General features: G+C 36.5%; 1 protein-coding gene and 1 long non-coding RNA gene across 3 annotated transcripts; both read right to left on the reverse strand.

Moving 5' to 3' along the window:
• Positions 1–1,057: 1,057 nt before the first annotated feature.
• LOC126624404 (peptidyl-prolyl cis-trans isomerase FKBP15-2-like) lies at positions 1,058–4,771 on the reverse strand. 2 transcript variants are annotated; one of them, XM_050293460.1, is made up of 7 exons: positions 4,618–4,771; positions 3,875–4,017; positions 3,731–3,774; positions 3,037–3,099; positions 2,241–2,331; positions 1,486–1,590; positions 1,058–1,369 (listed from the first exon to the last, which is right to left on the reverse strand). In XM_050293460.1, exons 2-7 carry the CDS (start codon positions 3,921–3,923, stop codon positions 1,290–1,292), a joined length of 432 nt encoding a protein of 143 aa, XP_050149417.1. In that variant the 5' UTR covers positions 3,924–4,017; positions 4,618–4,771; the 3' UTR covers positions 1,058–1,289. The 2 variants fall into 2 exon arrangements, with proteins under 2 accessions (XP_050149417.1, XP_050149416.1); XM_050293459.1 differs by having other exon boundaries at positions 4,493–4,747.
• Positions 4,772–7,696: 2,925 nt separating this feature from the next.
• LOC126624065 (uncharacterized) lies at positions 7,697–16,293 on the reverse strand. The gene is made up of 2 exons (XR_007623978.1): positions 16,042–16,293; positions 7,697–7,856 (listed from the first exon to the last, which is right to left on the reverse strand). It is a non-coding gene; the product is annotated as an uncharacterized LOC126624065 (long non-coding RNA).
• Positions 16,294–18,575: the final 2,282 nt, after the last annotated feature.

Raw genomic sequence — 18,575 nt, forward strand, 5'->3', positions numbered from 1 at the left:
TTCAGGGAACTAAGTTTAGGTCAATAAGTAATTTCTTATTTTAGCGTAAGTCAGTGGTCATTTCATTTTCTAGCATAGGTCAACAGAAATTTAGAAAATCATGTATCCCGAGCTCAAAAGATATTGGATCGCCCCTTTCAAAACTAGAATGAAATACAGTTCCATCAGTAGTTTCACCTGCAAAGGTCGAAGACGAAAACTTTTAGTCATTTCAGTCTCTTAAGGCCTTCAAGGGTGGTGTAACCAGATGCCTATTAGGTTTCGCTTCAGGTGGAATATGGGCTCCCTTCTAACCATAACATATAAAAAGACGTATAAGATATGTAAGAATATATTTTTATTTTTTATTTTTTAAAAAGAAGTCAACTAGTGGCAAGTCACGGTTATCCAGTCCTTTTAGGGGCGGGAAGACTCACAAAGGCATTTCAGCCTTCTTCTGGCCACAAGTCTCGCTTCCACATTAACAACGGGTTTTGAACCCAAAACCTCCATTTTTTAGTTTTAAAGAAGCCCCCCCCATAAGATGTAGGAATATATTTAAGAATGATGAAATAACAATTGATTTGTCGGGTTTCTTGAGCAACGCTTACATTAAAACCGGGTATGACTCATTTCCAAAGTTCATAAACTGTATTAGAAGATTTTCAGTTCAAGTAATAACCAATAAACAAAGAGTATGCTTTGTTTGGCAATCAAATTTATTTACGATATGCTTATCTGATTTTGCAAGAATATGAGCTTGAGTTCAATTTGTTTTCGTTTAATTTATTCAAATCAACAGCAAATAAAAAAACCACTTGGAATTTATGCGTTTAATTTATTTACAATATGCTTATCTGATTTTGCAAGAATACCCACTGCTGGTGTTCCTCTTCACTTGTAAGTGAGTATTCTTAGGTTCGCCAAAAGCAAATTTGAACAACATTATTGCTAGCTAATTCCTTCCCTTTTAGTGTAGATGATATCGTTTGTTAAAAAAAAAAAAAAACCTGCAAATAAAAGGAACGTGTGAGAAGCTATGCAAAAACCATCTCCCTAACAATATGGCAGTGAGATATGAAAGAAAAAAACATGCCGAAGCTTGCACGAACATTAACAATTTTACACCGTATCATGACATGACAAGTGAAGCCACTATTTTTTGGTCAATGTGAAGCCACAGACAATCGACCCTGATTACAAAGTTAAAATAGTACACTAGAATATAAAGGAAAATAACGTTTTGGCTCCACTGGGTTGTGGATACAAGAAACTTCTTGAAGAAAACTAAGAACGAAATCATTGCCCACCTACAGCTCTTCATCTTCAGCTTTTGAATTTTTTCCCAGAATTTCCACCAGCTCGGTCTCGAATATCAGTGTTGCACCACCTACAACGTTCAAATAACAACCTCACTCAATTGATATTCTAATAAATTAGTACTTCTAAACATATGTCTCACGTTAAATGAGGTCTGGACACGCGGGGATTGGAATAATTTATTACCTGGGATGGTTGGTGGAGAACCTTGCTCCCCATAACCTAGTTTTGCAGGTATCTTCAACTTACGCTTCTCACCTACGCAGGTTCCCAACAATCCTTGGTCCCATCCTGCAAAGAAGAAATCCTTTAATATACTACTAAGTTTTCAGTAACAACACATATGCCCACCTCTGGAGATCTTAACCAAAATATTAAGAGTGCAGTTAAACTATATGTCTTGTTCTAGTAACAGGCTACCATGCCGTTACATGCAGCATACCCATCACACTTGACGTTTGCCAAAATTGCATGATGTAGATCTTTGGACGACAAACTTAAGATTGACAACGTGGATAGAAACAAAATGCAATGAGGGCAATCTAGTAAGCATTCCTTACAAATCCAGCATTGGTTAAAAATTGAAAGGAATCCAAGCTATTAAGACCACAAATATAATACAAAAGTACACTCAGTGAAATTTAGAAAATAGTCATAATTAACCCATCATTATTAGACGAAGCAGCTTAGAATACTGACAAGCTGAAAAAAACCATTAAACTCTTATAGCCAGTAGAAACAACTAATGAATGTAAAGTATCTGAAATTGGTTACTTATGCATAGACTTAGATATGTAGAATGATCAAATGCTTCCTATATGAACATTTGTCAAGCTATGGGTTTGCCTATAACCTGCTATGCATTCCAGCAAAAGGTATTTTTACAAGAGTAAGAAAACTACATTCGAATATGGACACGAATTAAATAGCAAACCCCAAACCTTTTATAACTTGACCAGTCCCAAGCTCAAAAGAGATTGGATCGCCTCTTTCAAAACTAGAATCAAATACAGTTCCGTCAGTGAGTTTACCCTGCAAAGGTCAGAGACAAAAAACTATTAGTCTTTTCAGTCTTCATTATAGGATGAGATATTGGCTCAAAAATCAAACTTATGGTAAGACAACTACATGAATGCAGGTAGAGTTTAGATATTGAATGAAAAAGATTGCAAGCAATTAGAAAAAGCTTCTGATGAGCTGAAACTGAAAGTTGAATGTCAGAGTGTACTATGTGACACAAAGTCTGCCAGAACCTAAACATTCTCAAGAGGTATTGCGGAGGATTCGCTGATATCAGTTGGTTATTAGTTTCTCTCAAATTCCTACATCGTATTGAAGGAACTTTTTGGGCCTAACAAGCTCACCACATATAAAAAGACGTACAAGACCAGGAGTAGCGAATACATAGGCAGCATAATTTACATAAGAATAGATCAAAGAAATGATGAAATAACAATTGCCTTGTCAGGTTGCTAAAACAACGCTTCAAATTTCATTAAAACAAGATATTACTCTCATTTTCAGCTCAAGTAATAATGTGGCAATCGAAAAGAATATGAATGCAAAGCTTGACCTTTGTTAAGAAAAACAAAACGTAAGCTATGTTTGGTAATCACATTTATTAACGAAATGCTAATCTATTTTGAGTACAAGAAAGTATTTACACGCATATACCATCACACTATCATGACATCCATCGTACATATCACTGTCAACTGTTCCATAGATTCTACTTACCCGATAGTGTACCCTGACTGTATCACCTTTACGAGCCTTAAATTCACAAGTTTCCGGCTTATACTGCAAAATAAAAGCAAGTTCCAAGTATCAATAATCAATAAAGGTGAATGACGGATGAGCTCCAAGCCTCCAACCAATTCTAGCAAACCCTCTTCGTCCAAAGTTCCATACACGACCAGAGAACAACAAAGAAATAACAACAATTTCTAAAAAAATAAAACCCAAGAGTCAAAAGCACTTCATAGCATAATGATAGCACTTCATAGCCAAATCAAAAGCACTTCATAGCATAATGATAGGAACAACCAACCCTTAAAAGAAAATGGCCCAAATCCAAAAAGCAAGCTGATCAACGAAAATAACGGGGCGCAAAAAATAACCTAAGGGTCTTAAACGAAATATACTATTCAAAAAGATCATAACTTGCATATGTGAGTTAGGCCATTTGGCCGCGCAAATCTCCGTAAATTGGAGTAGTTTAGTATACCGCTTTGTAAAGCAAAGATCATAATTCAATGAATCATAAAGTAAGAAACTTTAAACTCAACCAAGCAGTTGCCCCACGCACAAATCACAACAAATCAATCAGCTCCAGCAAATCATCCACAATTTCGACACAAACATCGTTTCAGATTACAAATTGGACTTGGAAAACAGAAAAATGAAACACAAAACGAAAAGGGTAATTTACCTTGACGCCAATCTGCAACTCTTTGACCTCCTTGTCCCCAAAAACTAGATTCAGAAAAGCAAACAAGTTAGCAAATGGAAATTGAAATTTTTGTCCAAACGGAATCGGAAATTTATATGATTCGGTGAAAGATTTGAGACCTACCGGAGCTGGAAAGGAAAAGGAAGAAGAAGAGGATGGCGACGGCCCTCATTGCAGCAGCAGCGGTGCTAATTATTTGCGATCTACCTCGCTCAGTCGGAGTGTGTCCGAGTGCTTTTTTGGTGGGTCTCGGGTTTTAAATGGGTCTGAAATCCAGGATTTCTATTGGTTATCAATACGTCGATACAATTCTTTTTTGCTTACTTGGCAGTCGATTTTGCACTTTGCTTTGCAACCCATTTTCTTTTTACAATTATTTTCAAGAGAAACAGGTGTAGCTCCCCTCTTCTTTCAAAGCAGCTCCAGCGGGAGCTCTTGCTCGGGGGACAGGGGGTGAACAGGGCCAGAGAGCCCGACGGATTTGGTCTAACGTGTGGTAGCCCGAGGGACAAACCCGGCCAGAGCGACAGGTCTGGCACGGGTTGCCAGCCCGAGAGCCCGAAGGCAACTTGACGCAAACGTCAGCCACGATTTAAAACATGGGTCACCGGAACCCTCGAGGAAGAACGCAGGATTATTTGGCAGGGATTCATCCCGATTCCGATTTCGATTTAAAACTCTATTAAAAATTATAATTTAAGCACAAAAATGATGCTAAAATGAAAATGAACAAGATTCTACCACTGTAAGTAACAACCGTGGTCAAGCTTGGTCGGAATTGGTCGCGGAGCTCACCAGATTCTGGAAAAACGAAACAGAAAGCACACAAAATATCAAAATCTGCGGTAAACCCAAAAGTCAATTACCTTGCAGTGCTCTTCTCCAGAAATTTGTAGGAAAAAACGAAATCAAATTTGGAGTTGTAAAACATAAATTTGCAGTGCTCTCTCGTTGCAGTGCAAGGAAGAAATTTCTGAAAGAAAGAAGTGGGAAGGAAGAAGAAAGAAAAATGGTAGAAGTTTCGGGAAGACCAAAAGGAAAAGATAAATTAATAATATAATATTAATTCATACAAAGTAAATAATATAATATTAATTATAAATAATAATAATAATATTTTATTGTCAATTGCCAGGACTATTCAATGTTGGGTAGAGATACAAAATACGATTACTGTTTATTAGGGGCGATTACTGTTTACTTGGTGGATAGCATAGTGGATAGCTTGGGAAGACGGCTCCCATGGAACTGCTCTCATGGGTTTTGCCGTTTTGGAATTGGGGCTACCACCATTTTTGAAGATTATTCAACCAATTAAGCATCTCCAATTTCCAATGAAATTGGCAGCAACTTTAATTGCGATATGTCGGTTAGAGTTTCTTTTAAAGAACTTTAACGAAAAGCACCCGGTACTGTTCACTTTAACAAAAAATCACATTTTTACACTAAAAAGTCAATCCTGGTACTATTCACTTTACCCTTTATTTTGTCCTTATCATTAAAACTTAAAGTTTTGAAACCATTTTCATTAGTTTTCCTTTTCTTTTAACTTTCAAATTTGAATTGAGTGGCATTCCACTTAAGATTTAATTTTCTTTCGAGATCAAATTAATCCCTTTGGTTGTCATTGACATGCTATTAACAATAACAAAGGTACATGAACTCTTGGAACTCCAATCATTTCAACATAACTTCATTTGAACTTGTGTTCTTTTAATGTCCCCGAACCTCAAAAGAGATTCCACCATACAACCGATAGTATAGACAGCGCCGATCTTGAGATTTTGGAGGCCATGTGCGAGACTCAAAAGGATGCCCTTGCATGGTCTAAAATATTGGTTGCTCTTTTTTTCTTTATATTTTTTACTGTTTATAAATTGATATAACAAAAAAGAAAATAAATAAAAATTAAGCATGGTATGATGGCTATATACCAATCTGCATCCCTTATATTTTTTGGTTTGAAACTATTTGTTTTTTAATACAAAAAGCATGGTGTGGTGGTTATGTACCTGCCATACACTGTACAAAGATTGAAATTAATACCATTCTTGCTTGTCCAGAGTTTATATTTTAATTTTCGAAATTCTCATTTTAAATCAAATTAACCTAATGGTGATCAATGGGAGGGGGTACTTTAGGGATGTGTGGAAAGCTGCAATATGGAAGATTAAATGATTTTCAAATAGAATGAAAATTAAATAATCTTTAAATAGTGATCAAAAAATAAATAATTAAAGATTATATCTTCAAACTTTTAAGAATTTTAATTTATTATGATTTTCCTAATTATAAATTTATCAGCAAAAGTTATCTTTTGTGATGAAAGAAATTATCTACATATATTTAAAACAAGAAAAAAAATATAAAATAAAAAATGGTGTAGCTAAAATGTGCCAGAAATGCCAAAATAAAAAAGTGCCTGAATGATCGAAAAGAAATCATAATTAAAAGGCTAAATAGCCAAAATGGTTATTGAGATTTGCATTGTGAAATCTCGTTCCTGGATTTCATTGTTATAATCTACGTATTTGTATTATTGAGATTTTATATTATTTTTCGAGAATTTATATGAATTTATTTGAATTTAGATTTCAATTAAACTAGTTACGAAGAGTGAAGTTTGGAAAATTATTATTTACTCGTTGACCTTTCGAGGTCACAAGTAACGTTTTTGAATGGATCTCGAAACCACGAACGCATAGGTGAAAGCTGTTTGCAAGTCCGGATTATTACAGTATAATTACAGACGTTTGAAATCGTTTTACTAAACTATAGGTTATAAATTAATTAAAACTCTCATCATGTGGGAATGGTAACCAATCAAAGTTTAGGACCAATTAGATTAGTTGTTGATGGACCATTCCAAAAAAAAAAAGTAAGGGACCAATTAGAAAGGAAGGAGGTTTTTTAAAAGAAAAAAAAAAGGAAAAAAAAATTGGCATTGATAAGAGTTTCCCTCCTTTGTGAGAGCCCTTCTCTCTAAGTAAGGGTTATTCTCAGTGCTTATCTGAGGGTTTCGATTTTGTGCAGCTTTGGGGGCGCCTGATGCGAAAATTAACTTAACACACAAATTTAATCCTCTTTTGACAATTGTAGTATAAGTATAAGTAGGGATCGTTCTAGACCGGGGATTAGGAGGGCTTGCTAATAACCTCTAAACTAACTCAAAAACATAAAACTAAATTGAAAAACACTTAACAGGACTCACAAGACTCAAAGCAAACTTAAAATACTCAAAACAGCTTAAAACAACTAAATAAACTTAAACTAGACAATAGGAATGACTTTGGACGAAAATTGATTTTTACTTGAATCAAAACATTTAAAAACACAAATTAAAACAGATTCTAACTAATTAGACATACTAAAGTAAAGGGGGATTCAGTTTTGGATGAAGTTGAAACAAACAAACAAGTATGAAAAACTAGACAAAGTGTAAAACAAATTTGAGAAATAAGATGATGGATAGGATAGCTAGAGGCTTTTTCTCCGCACATGACATGTATGCAAATAACTTGATTTCCAGTTACTACTTCATTGAATTACGAATGACAATGCTCCAAATTAACCGTGACATCACTAGTTAACTCTCAGATTTTCCTTGTTTTATTGGATTTGATGACATAATTCGACAACCCAAAACATTCTTCTAAAGTTCCCTACATGACATCATAATAGAGATACAATCAATGATCATTACGTTTAATGAAAATCATAAGCATTGACAAAGCACTTGCAACTATGACATCATGTCACTCATGCTAGGAATTGAACTTAACGCGATCGTTTATAAGCGACCTTCATTACATGTGAATATAAGTTTGTAACGATTATGTGAAACTTCCTTATATTATAGCAACGAATTTATGCATGCCAATTAAGTGTCGACCCTTAATTAACAAATACAAATAAGTTATCAATCAAATAGTTAAGCCAATTGCATTCACGATTCAAGAATTCATAACTGGAATTTATCAAATTATATTACACACATAATCATGGCTTTGAAATCACCCCTAACCAAGAGGGGTTTAGCCACTCATATTTACAACAAAACGAAAGGAAATGAATTTAAACATTAGAAACAAAAGAAAGAAAACACCTAAATGCTCCAACGATCCAAGTTGGACAGCAAGCACGTCCAAGCACTTTCCTTCCCTTCCTTTGCTACGGCACAAGGTGTTGGTGAGTGTTTGAAGATTTGTTTGTATGGAGGAATGGCTGAATGTGTTTAGGTTGGATGGAGGTCACGGCAAGGAAAGGGAAATGAAGGTGCATGAAATTGTGTTTTTGTTGTGGGAATGTGTAGAATGGTTAAGAAGAAAAGACTCCGCCTTGTGGCAGAATGTGTCTTCCTCCCTTCTCCCTAAACTATCCCCTGAATGTGTCTTTGGATGGATATATTTATAGGCTAGGGAGAGGATGTAGTGGTAGGTGAATGTGTTGGGTGGTTGAAATGAGTGGATGTGTTGGGTGAAATGAGTGGATGTAGTGGTAGGTGAATGTGTTGGGTGGTTGTAATGAGTGGATGTGTTGGGTGAAATGAGTGTGCTAAAATGGTTATTTATAGGGAAAGGATGATGCACAAACTTCAAATTTCGTCCATTCCTTTTGCTCCAAGCATATGTTATCCATTCCATGCCAAAAAATGCTCCAAAATGCACTTCTTTGCCACATTAACCCTTTGGACCTACAAACACACGAAAATAGCTTAAAATACTAAAATAACCTTGAACTAACAACATAAATGCCAAGAAACAAGCTAACTAAGTCGCATAAATATGCTCCTATCAAATTCCCCCACACTTAGCCTTTGCTAGTCCTCGAGCAAAACAAAACAAACAAAATAAAACAAAACAAAACACAACCTAGAGCTTCCAACAATTGCCTCAGGGATTTTTAATGAAACATGATGTGTTAAAAATCATCATTCCCACAAATTTTGGTCATCCTTACACTTGAGCACATACTTAATCACAGTCACCACTTACTAGTTCACAATTAACCAATTAAAACGATGTTTTGAATGTAGTAACATGCCTTAGAGAATTTGCTCAATTCCTTACAAGATACTCTCTATTTTCACACACATTTTTTGACTACACACCCTACACTAGTATATGTGAGAAGATTGATGTAAACACGAAAGATAAGGACTCACATATGTTATAACAAAGAAAGCAATTTTCTGGAGTTATTAAGCATGTTTAGATATGATTTCATGAATGGAATGCTACTACTTAGATGCGAGAACCAGTGACACCATATGCTCATACCAATTTCGAACTCCACAAATTGAAACACACAACACTCAAGATTGAAGTCAAGGGTTGTAACAGGGCTTGGGGGTAATGGCTAACAAAGAAAGGATAGGGATAACAAACGTTCTTAAAGCGATAGCAAGCAAAGCAATGAAATAGACACTTGGAAATCACTTTAGAATGCAGAATCAACTTTTAATTACAAAGGGAAGATTTATGCAACACTTAGGGCCGAATTCAATGTTTTGAACCCTTTCTTTAACAAACAACACTTTAGAGCTCTTTTTCATACTTTTTTTTTCAATTCTTTTTTTTTCTTTTCTACCCATGCCTTATTAAGGACTTTGGCGCATGCACACACACAAGAATCACTTCCCCCACACTTGCTTTCTGCAATACATTAATAAAAAAGGAGTTCATTTTAAGTCATGCTTGACTATGCTTCAAGAACAAGGGTATGGATGGTCCTAACACTAGGCTAGGTAAGGATAGTGTGGGTTAACAAAGAACATAGGCTTAACAAGGCTCAACGGGGTTAAACTTAAACACATAATGAAATAGGGGCACGGCAATTTGGCTTTGGTGGTCACTACACAACTTCATCTTGAATATGTTTTATGTAAATCAATAGCATGCTTTGAATGAAATAGGCATGAGTTCTAGCATTTGGAACTAAATGATGAAACGCCTTCTAAGTAGCAACCAAGCAAAGAATAATGAGATCATGCAACAACTTTAGAAAACAATGATGCACAGATTATTAACTCTCCAAATAAACATTTAGGCTCAAGTCTCACAAGGTTGTAGCGTTCATTTGAGTTCCTTTTTTCAAGCATGTTACAAAAACTGATTTTTCCTTTATGATTGCATGTGAATTCATAAATTATAACCACAACCAAGCATACACCAAAGAGTAAATCAAATTTTCATCCATGTTTATAACTATCTTTAACAGTCATGTAATTAAAAACCAAATCCTCATCATTGTGTTGGAAGGTACCCTAAGACACAAACAAACACACAAAAACAACTATTTTTGGGTTTTTCAAAACAATTTTTCAAATTTTTATGTCAAAACACACTAACACTCCAAAACAGCATAAAAACTCTTAAAAACAGCAAGGAACAACATTAGAAGTAATGGGCGATAAACTTCCACGAATTTCATGCAAAACAACTTGGTTACCCCCCCACACTTAAATCGAACATTGTCCTCAATGTTTCAAGCATAAACTCACACAAACACAAGCAAACAATCAAACAAACAACGAATAAACATGACAAGTATGGCAAAGTAAAAACCAGACAGAGTAGAGTTTAAGAACGCAAATCTGGTTTTGGAGATAGATGATCTTGTTGTCTTTCCACAGCTTTGATCTCGAACTGGTTCGGAATTCTGAGCGAGAGTTCCTTGGTTTCAAATCAGACTCCTTTTGCTGGGTTGATTTGATTGTGCAGTCTGCATTCTTCTTTGCTTGTTTCTTCTGCACGGCAGGCAGGCATGAAGTAGAGGTGATGGTCTGTTTCTTTCTTCAATCTTTCCAAGTGCCCACCTCTTGCTTTCTTTCTCCTTGTCCCTAGCTGAGGATGAATTAGGACATTGTCTCCACATGCTTCGAGGTATCATTTTCACTTCCCTTATATGTTCCTCAGGCAGATGTGGTAGACGAAGAGGAAGCATAAGATGTTGAAGATGAGTTCTCGAGAGCGGGGCTAGGTAAGCAATCAGGAAGGGGTTCCAGGTAGTCAGTTCCAGATCAGAAGATTGATACCAAGTGCTAGTTGATTGCTCTCTTTCTCCTTGTCCCGCAGATGAAAACAACGACAAGGAGAAGGACAGGGAGAAAACATGATATGAGATACTCTTGCTTTCAACCTTCATGATATGAAATACTTTTGCTTTGGATGAGTTGTTTGCAGAGGTACCCCAAGGAATAAGGAACACTGAGTGACTCGAGAGGCTTCGTTGGGAAGGCATTCTCGGAGATGAAGAAATGTTATGTATGTCTGCCTTGCAATGGAGGGTGAAGGTTGACATTTATAGGAATTAATAACCGGTACTATTCTTTCACTCTTGTAGGCAACCGTTGGATGATTTAATAGTAAACTTCATGTGCATTCTACTTCACAAGAAATCTTTCACAGATTGCCCGTAATTTCCGCAAGGCTGAGTGTGCATGTGACAGGCGCTGACACATCTGGAAAAGCAAGTGCCTCTTCGATATCTGGAATTGGTGCTTCGACAAACTACCCGTGATTTCCGCAAAGTTGAGTGTGTATGTGACAGGCGTTGACACGTCTGGAAAAGCAAGTGCCTCTTCAATATCTAGAATCGACGTTTCGATAAACTGCCCGTGATTTCTGCAAAGCTGAGTGTGCATGTGACAGATGCTGACACGTCTGGAAAAGTAGATGCCTCTCCTATTTCTGAGCTTGCTTCTTCGCGTTCTGAGCTCGCCTCTTCGAGTTCTGAGCTTCGTCGAGTGCAGAGGTTGCATGTGACAAGTGTGGACAAATATAGAAAAGAAGATTGGCTCGTGGTTTCTGAGCAAGCTAAGCTTTTGAGAAAGCTAGCGCCTCTTCGATTTTTGAATTGGCCTTTTCGATTTCTGAGCTCGCCTTTTCGATCTCTGAAATCCCGTCGAGTGTTGGTTTTTATAGAGGCGCACATTACGTTTCAAAGCACACTTGAATTTCTGCCTGTAGAAACTTCCTTCTTGCACTTCTACGATCTTGACTTGTCCGACCTCTTTTTTCTTCAACAACTTTGAAAATGTCTGGCCCTTCCGACCGTCGTTTTGACTTGAAGCTTGGTGAAGAGGCAGCCATGCCTTCTTCAGACAACATATGACGCCCATCATTCATATCCCCTACTGGTTTTCTTACCGTTGGGGATTTGGTGATGAAGAATGATATGACCGCTGCGGTGGTGGCCCGAAACCTTGTCACTCCCAAAGATAATAGACTGCTTTCCAAACGGTCTGATGAGTTGGCTGTTAAGGATTCTCTGGCTCTCAGTGTGCAGTGTGTAGGTTCTGTGTCTTATATGGCCCAACGTCTATTTGCTCGAACCCGTCAAGTTGAATCATTGGCGGCTGAAGTGATGAGTCTCAAATAGGAGATTAGAGGGCTCAAGCATGAGAATAAACAGTTGCACACAACTATGCTACAAACATGAAGAAGAAGATTGACCAGATGCAAGAATCTGATGGTCAGATTTTACTTGATCATCAGAGGTTTGTGGGTTTGTTCCAACAACATTTGTTTTCGTCTTCTGGGGCTGTACTGCGTAGTGAAGCTCCAAATGATCAACCTCCGATACCTCCTCCTTTTGTGGCTCCGCCGACTGCTAAGGCTCCGCCGACTACTGAGATTTCTCCTAAGCAGCCTTTGTGAAGGCTTTCTCTTGTATTTTTCTGCCTCTTGTTCATTTTCCATGAATTTTAATGTAAAAGTACCTTGCATATCTGTCAATGTTTCAAAATAAACCCACACCAAAAATAATTAAACAAGCAACAAATAAAAATGACAATCATGACAAAATAAAAATGTAGAAAAGGGTAGGTTTTTAGGAATGCAAAACTAATCGTTGAGAAATTCAAAGATCTTCCTTATTTGAATACATGGGTTGCCTCCCAAGAAGCCTTGCTTTAATGTCTTGCAGCCAGACGAAACTTCCTTCTAAGCTTGGATAGGGCCCATAGCATGGAATTGATCCTTGAATGGAAGGTGATACTTGACGTGATATGGCAATGGTTTAAATTCTAGTGTAGGTGCCCGAATCATCAAAATCAACAAGTTAATATAAAATAAAATGGAAATTGGAAAAAAATGGCTTACTTGCTTGCTCCGACACAAACTCAATTACGAACACCACATCTTTGAAGGTTGCAGAGATATATGACTTGGCCAGATTTGGTGTTTTGAGAGTTATGACTTGTCCCGTGTCATAAAATCCAACCTCTTTGGGATTTTTCATCTCAAGTGTATCTTCTTTGATGAATTCTAGACATTCCCCCATCCACTTCTTGCTCTTGATTCTTTGGAAAGGTTTTGAAGATGCCTTTCTCACCCTCTTCTTCCTTGGATTGCTTGATCCTGCAAGGAATAAGGATATTTGGTGAAACGAGGTCAAGACGAATTGAATTTAGGCTTACCTTGGTTGTAGTGAACGGCATAGAGGGCATATGGGGCTGCGGCAAGGGTGGTTCTTCCCTCGCCGTGGCCTTGTTATTCTCCTCTTATTTGAGCATCAGCTGTTCATCCATGTTTTGGCTTGGTTTAGATGTCTTGGGTTCACCTTCAACCTCCATAGCACTTCCCAAAGTAATAGCATCATGGATTTCATAATCTTTCTTCAAATTTTCAATAGTTGAGTTGGAGAGTTCACTTTGCTCTTGAATTTGTGCCGTGAACTCCATAATCTCTCCAAGTTGATTTTTCAATTTGCTCATCTCCTTAGCTTGATTGAGCATTGTTTCATTTTGATTTTGCTGCCCCTGCACCAAAGAGGTTAGTAATTGAAAAATTTGATCACTATCCGTGGACATACTTGAATTTGATTGGAATTGTTGTAGGGGAAGCTGTGGTGGCTGCATAGGTGTTAAATAAAACTCATCAGATTGCTGCTAATATCCATCTTGTTGAGCCTCCTTGGTTTGATTTTGTGAGCCCTGCCCCAAAGAATTTATTTCATCAAAAATTCGATCATAATCTATTGACGAACCTGAGTTTGATTGAACATATTGTATATGAGGTTGTGATGGCTGCATAGGTCTTGAATGGAACTTCTCTTCTTGCTGCCAATATCCATCTTGTTGGAATTGTTGAGGTTCTATGTAATCTGAATAATTCTCTTCAATTCGAATTGTAAGCGTTGGAAAACATGTTGTCCCATGATTGGCTATGGCCTTGATAACCCCAAGCATCTTCATTCGCAGTGAATTGAGAATATTGCTGAGTTGGATATCCTTGCCCATAGGACACACCACATATAGGGACACTTTGCATTGTGGTCATTTCGGCATATTGTGACAATTGAGAAGTAAGTTCCGCCAATTGAGCTTGAATGGTAGCAAAATCCATGTCTTACTTCTTTAGTACCTGAAATCAAGGAAACAAAACTAAATCAAATATCAAAAGTAAAAAAAAAAAAAAAAAAAAAAAAAAAAACACAAAAGACACGAAAATAAACAAAAAGAAATAACAAGGGATTAGCAAAGTTGCTAATCCCCAGTAACGGCACCAAAAACTTATGCGAAAATTAACTTAACACACAAATTTAATCCTCTTTTGACAATTGTAGTATAAGTATAAGTAGGGATCGTTCTGAACCCGAGATTAGGAGGGCTTGCTAATAACCTCTAATCTAACTCAAAAACATAAAACTAAATTTAAAAACACTTAACATGACTCACAAGACTCAAAGCAAACTTAAAATACTCAAAACAGCTTAAAACAACTAAATAAACTTAAGGGAGACTTTGGATGCGGTCCCTAGTTATGAATAATCTTTGATTGAAACTTTGTTGGTTTTCAATTTTTTATCCAAGTCCCTAAAATTAATTGATAATTTATTTCTATGTACGTTACTATATTTTTTAAATTAAAAATTAAAATTTATAGTTGTTTATAGTAATGAGATTTTAAATAAAAAACATAATTTGTGGGATTAAAAATATTAAAATATAAATATACTATTGTGTGTGTGTGTGTAAACATGGGTACATTCATAAAAAATAACCAAAAAATTATTGTATCAAAACATGGGTACATTCTTCAAAATGGGTACATTTAGCAAAAATAAAAATGGGTACAAATAAATAAAAAAATATGGGTACAATACAAATAAAACTTTAAAAAATATGGGCACAAAAAGAAATTAATATATGGGTACAAATTAAAATTGAAAGGAAAATTGGTACAAATTAAAAAAGGGTTGCAAATTAAAAATGGGTACAAACTAAAAATAAAAATATATGATAAAAAATTTAGCCATAAATATAAATATACTAATTGTAACATTTTTAATATTAAATGAATATATTTAGAAATAAAAAATATTTTATTATTGAAATAATTAATGATATTATTAATACAAAGGACCTTGATTAAAAATTGAAAAGTAATAAGGTTTTAATCAATAGAGTAGTAAAAATAAGGATGAAAACCTAATTACTCCTAAACTTAAACTAGACAATAGGAATGACTTTGGACGAAAATTGATTTTTACTTGAATCAAAACATTTAAAAACACAAATTAAAACAGATTCTAACTAATTAGACACACTAAAGTAAAGGGGGATTCGGTTTTGGATAAAGTTGAAACAAACAAACAAGTATGAAAAACTAGACAAAGTGTAAAACAAAATTGAGAAATAAGATGATGGATGGGATAGCTAGAGACTTTTTCTCCACACATGGCATGTATGCAAATAACTTGATTTCCAGTTACTACTTCATTGAATTACGAATGACAATGATCCAAATTAACCGTGACATCACTAGTTAACTCTTAGATTTTCCTTGTTTTATTGGATTGGATGGCATCATTCGACAACCCAAAACATTATTCTAAAGTTCCCTACATGACATCATAATAGAGATACAATCAAAGATCATTACGTTTAATGAAAATCATAAGCATTGACAAAGCACTTGCAACTATGACATCATGTCACTCATGCTAGGAATTGAACTTAACGCGATCGTTTATAAGCGACCTTCACTACATGTGAATATAAGTTTGTAACGATTATGTGAAACTTCTTTATGTTCTAGCAACGAATTTATGCATGCCAATTAAGTGTCGACCCTTAATTAACAAATACAAATAAGTTATCAATCAAATAGTTAAGCCAATTGCATTCACAATTTAAGAATTCATAACTGGAATTTATCAAATTATATTGCACACATAATCATGGCTTTGAAATCACCCCTAACCAAGAGGGGTTTAGCCACTCATATTTACAACAAAACGAAAGAAAATGAATTTAAACATTAGAAACAAAAGAAAGAAAACACCTAAACGCTCCAACGATCCAAGTTAGACAGCAAGCACGTCCAAGCACTTTCCTTCCCTTCCTTTGCTACGGCACAAGGTGTTGGTGAGTGTTTAAAGGTTTGTTTGTATGGAGGAATGGCTGAATGTGTTTAGGTTGGATGGAGGTCACGACAAAGAAAGGGAAATGAAGGTGTATGGAATTGTGTTTTTGTTGTGGGAATGTGTAGAATGGTTAAGAAGAAAAGACTCCGCCTTGCGGCAGAATGTGTCTTCCTCCCTTCTCCTTAAACTGTCCCCTTGAATGTGTCTTTGGATGGATATATTTATAGGCTAGGGAGAGGATGTAGTGGTAGGTGAATGTGTTGGGTGGTTGAAATGAGTGGATGTGTTGGGTGAAATGAGTGGATGTAGTGGTAGGTGAATGTGTTGGGTGGTTGTAATGAGTGGATGTGTTGGGTGAAATGAGTGGATGTAGTTGTAGGTGAATGGATGTGTTGGGTGAAATAAGTGTGCTAAAATGGTTATTTATAGGGAAATAATGATGCACAAACTTCAAATTTCGTCCATTCCTTTTGCTCCAAGCATATGTTATCCATTCCATGCCCAAAAATGCTCCAAAATGCAATTCTTTGCCACATTAACCCTTTGGACCTACAAACACACGAAAATAGCTTAAAATACTAAAATAACTATGAACTAACAACATAAATGCCAAGAAACAAGCTAACTAAGTCGCATAGATATGCTCCTATCAGTGCCGACCTTAGCTTCGTCTAGGGTTGGTTACCCGCTCTTCCCTTCCTTTCCTTGTCTTCTCTTTCTCCTTTCAGCAGTGGTTTCCCCATGCTCTCTGTTTCATTTTTCCTTTTTCTTCTTCTCTTGCTGACATCTCTCCTCTTTGGTCATCCTTGCTCCAATCTGCACTTTTGTTCTTTTGAGATGGTGTGTAGAGCTTCGGTGATTGCACAGGCTCGAGTGTTCCTTACACTACCACCTTCTCTTGGTCTGCCTTTGATGGCTGTGTTGCTCGTAGCTTTGCACGGGTTTCTTTCCTCAGGTAGCCAAAATTCATTTTCTGGTTGCTTGATTTCTTCATTGGTGGCTGCGTCCCAGGTGATGCTTGAGGTTGGATGCGATGATCGACGAGTCGGCGTATGGTCGGAGACGTGGATTTGGGCGACTCTTGATCGGATGTTGCGGCGGGGGTTACTACTGCATTCTTGGGTTTCTTTTTTGTTTTGGGCCCACGCTGTTGGTTGGGCTTTGCTTTGGTTTGTTGGCTGGTCCATTTTGCTTGTATATGTACTTTGGTCTGGACCTTTGTTTGTTTAGTATGTAAGTTTGTGTGCTTCTTGTATCTTTGTTGGCCTTGTAGTTTGGCTTTGCCCTGAAATAATATCCAGTTTTCCAAACAAAAAAAAAGGGGGAAGGATCGGATTCTAACCTGTTTTAGGGGGGAGAATGGACTCGGTAACCCACCAACTTGACCCGCCTATATCTCCTCCGTCCAAGCTCCGTTTTGGGTGATCTTGGTGTCCATAGAAAGCTCTAGACGAGCCCTTCATCTCTGTAGTGTTAGATTTCCCATTTTCGTTTCCATCTTTGCAATTCGAAGCCACAAAGCCCACGACTTTTCCGACGGTTTTATCATTTTTCCAGTGATTCCGCCAACCATTTCCTTTGACTGAGGTATGAAACTTCATCTACTCTTTATAATATTCAAGTTGGTATGCTTAGTTTGTGCTTTCGTATTCATTTTAGAGTTGGGTGTTTAGAACCTTAGCAATCCGGTTTTCTCCGGTGAATTTGGACGGTTTTCGGTTAGAATTTATCATTAGCTTAGTTATGAAAAGTGTTTCCCTTGTTGAGCTCTAGCCATGTAAATTTGAGCTCATTTAGTTAATGTTGAAAATTTGGGGTTTCTAAACTCTCCACCTTGGCTACCACCACGTGTGGCGGTGTGTGGAACCGTCCACGAGTGTTGTCTAAGTACCAAATACCTTCTAGTGACCCTGTGAACCTATGTCTAGCTCGGTTTCCCGAAATTCAATTGTTTGGTGTGGTGATCAAATTGGACCACCACTTGTTTGTGTGATTGACGACAATCCGACCGTTGGATCATAATGAAATTTTAGTATGTTATTCTAGAAGCATAATGTGGACTTTGGGAAGTTATGAATCAGCAATCCAATGTGCAAATCTTCAAGATCAAATTACGTAGAGTTGTGGACCCTATCGTTGACCGAGAGTTGACTTGTGGTTAACATGTCTCGAAACGTTCTAAATAATAAAATTAGTACTACGGGACTAATTGAAGTCTAGTGGGCCTATATTGGTTAGATATTGACTTGAATATATGATATATGATTATTATCTTAATTTCTTATATTGGTATCATTTGTGAATATGAATTGGTCTTATAAATATGATTTCTATTGAAATGAGATTTTTATATATTTAGCCATAGACCTATGCTTATTACATATGATTTGACTTGTGTACTGATGATGTTTGTGATATATATATGTGTTTAATTATCTTTTTAATAATGTGA

The sequence above is a fragment of the Malus sylvestris genome, chromosome 5, assembly GCF_916048215.2.
Source record: "Malus sylvestris chromosome 5, drMalSylv7.2, whole genome shotgun sequence".
NCBI classification, from domain to species: Eukaryota; Viridiplantae; Streptophyta; class Magnoliopsida; order Rosales; family Rosaceae; genus Malus; species Malus sylvestris.

Coding starts and splice junctions, on each gene's coding strand:
- LOC126624404 (XM_050293460.1), bottom strand. CDS start 3,923: ATGAGGGCCGTCGCCATCCTCTTCTTCTTCCTTTTCCTTTCCAGCTCC. Junction 3,775..3,874: donor CCTTTTCCTTTCCAGCTCCG/GTAGGTCTCAAA, acceptor TTCTGAATCTAG/TTTTTGGGGACAAGGAGGTC. Junction 2,332..3,036: donor CAGTCAGGGTACACTATCGG/GTAAGTAGAATC, acceptor TGACCTTTGCAG/GGTAAACTCACTGACGGAAC.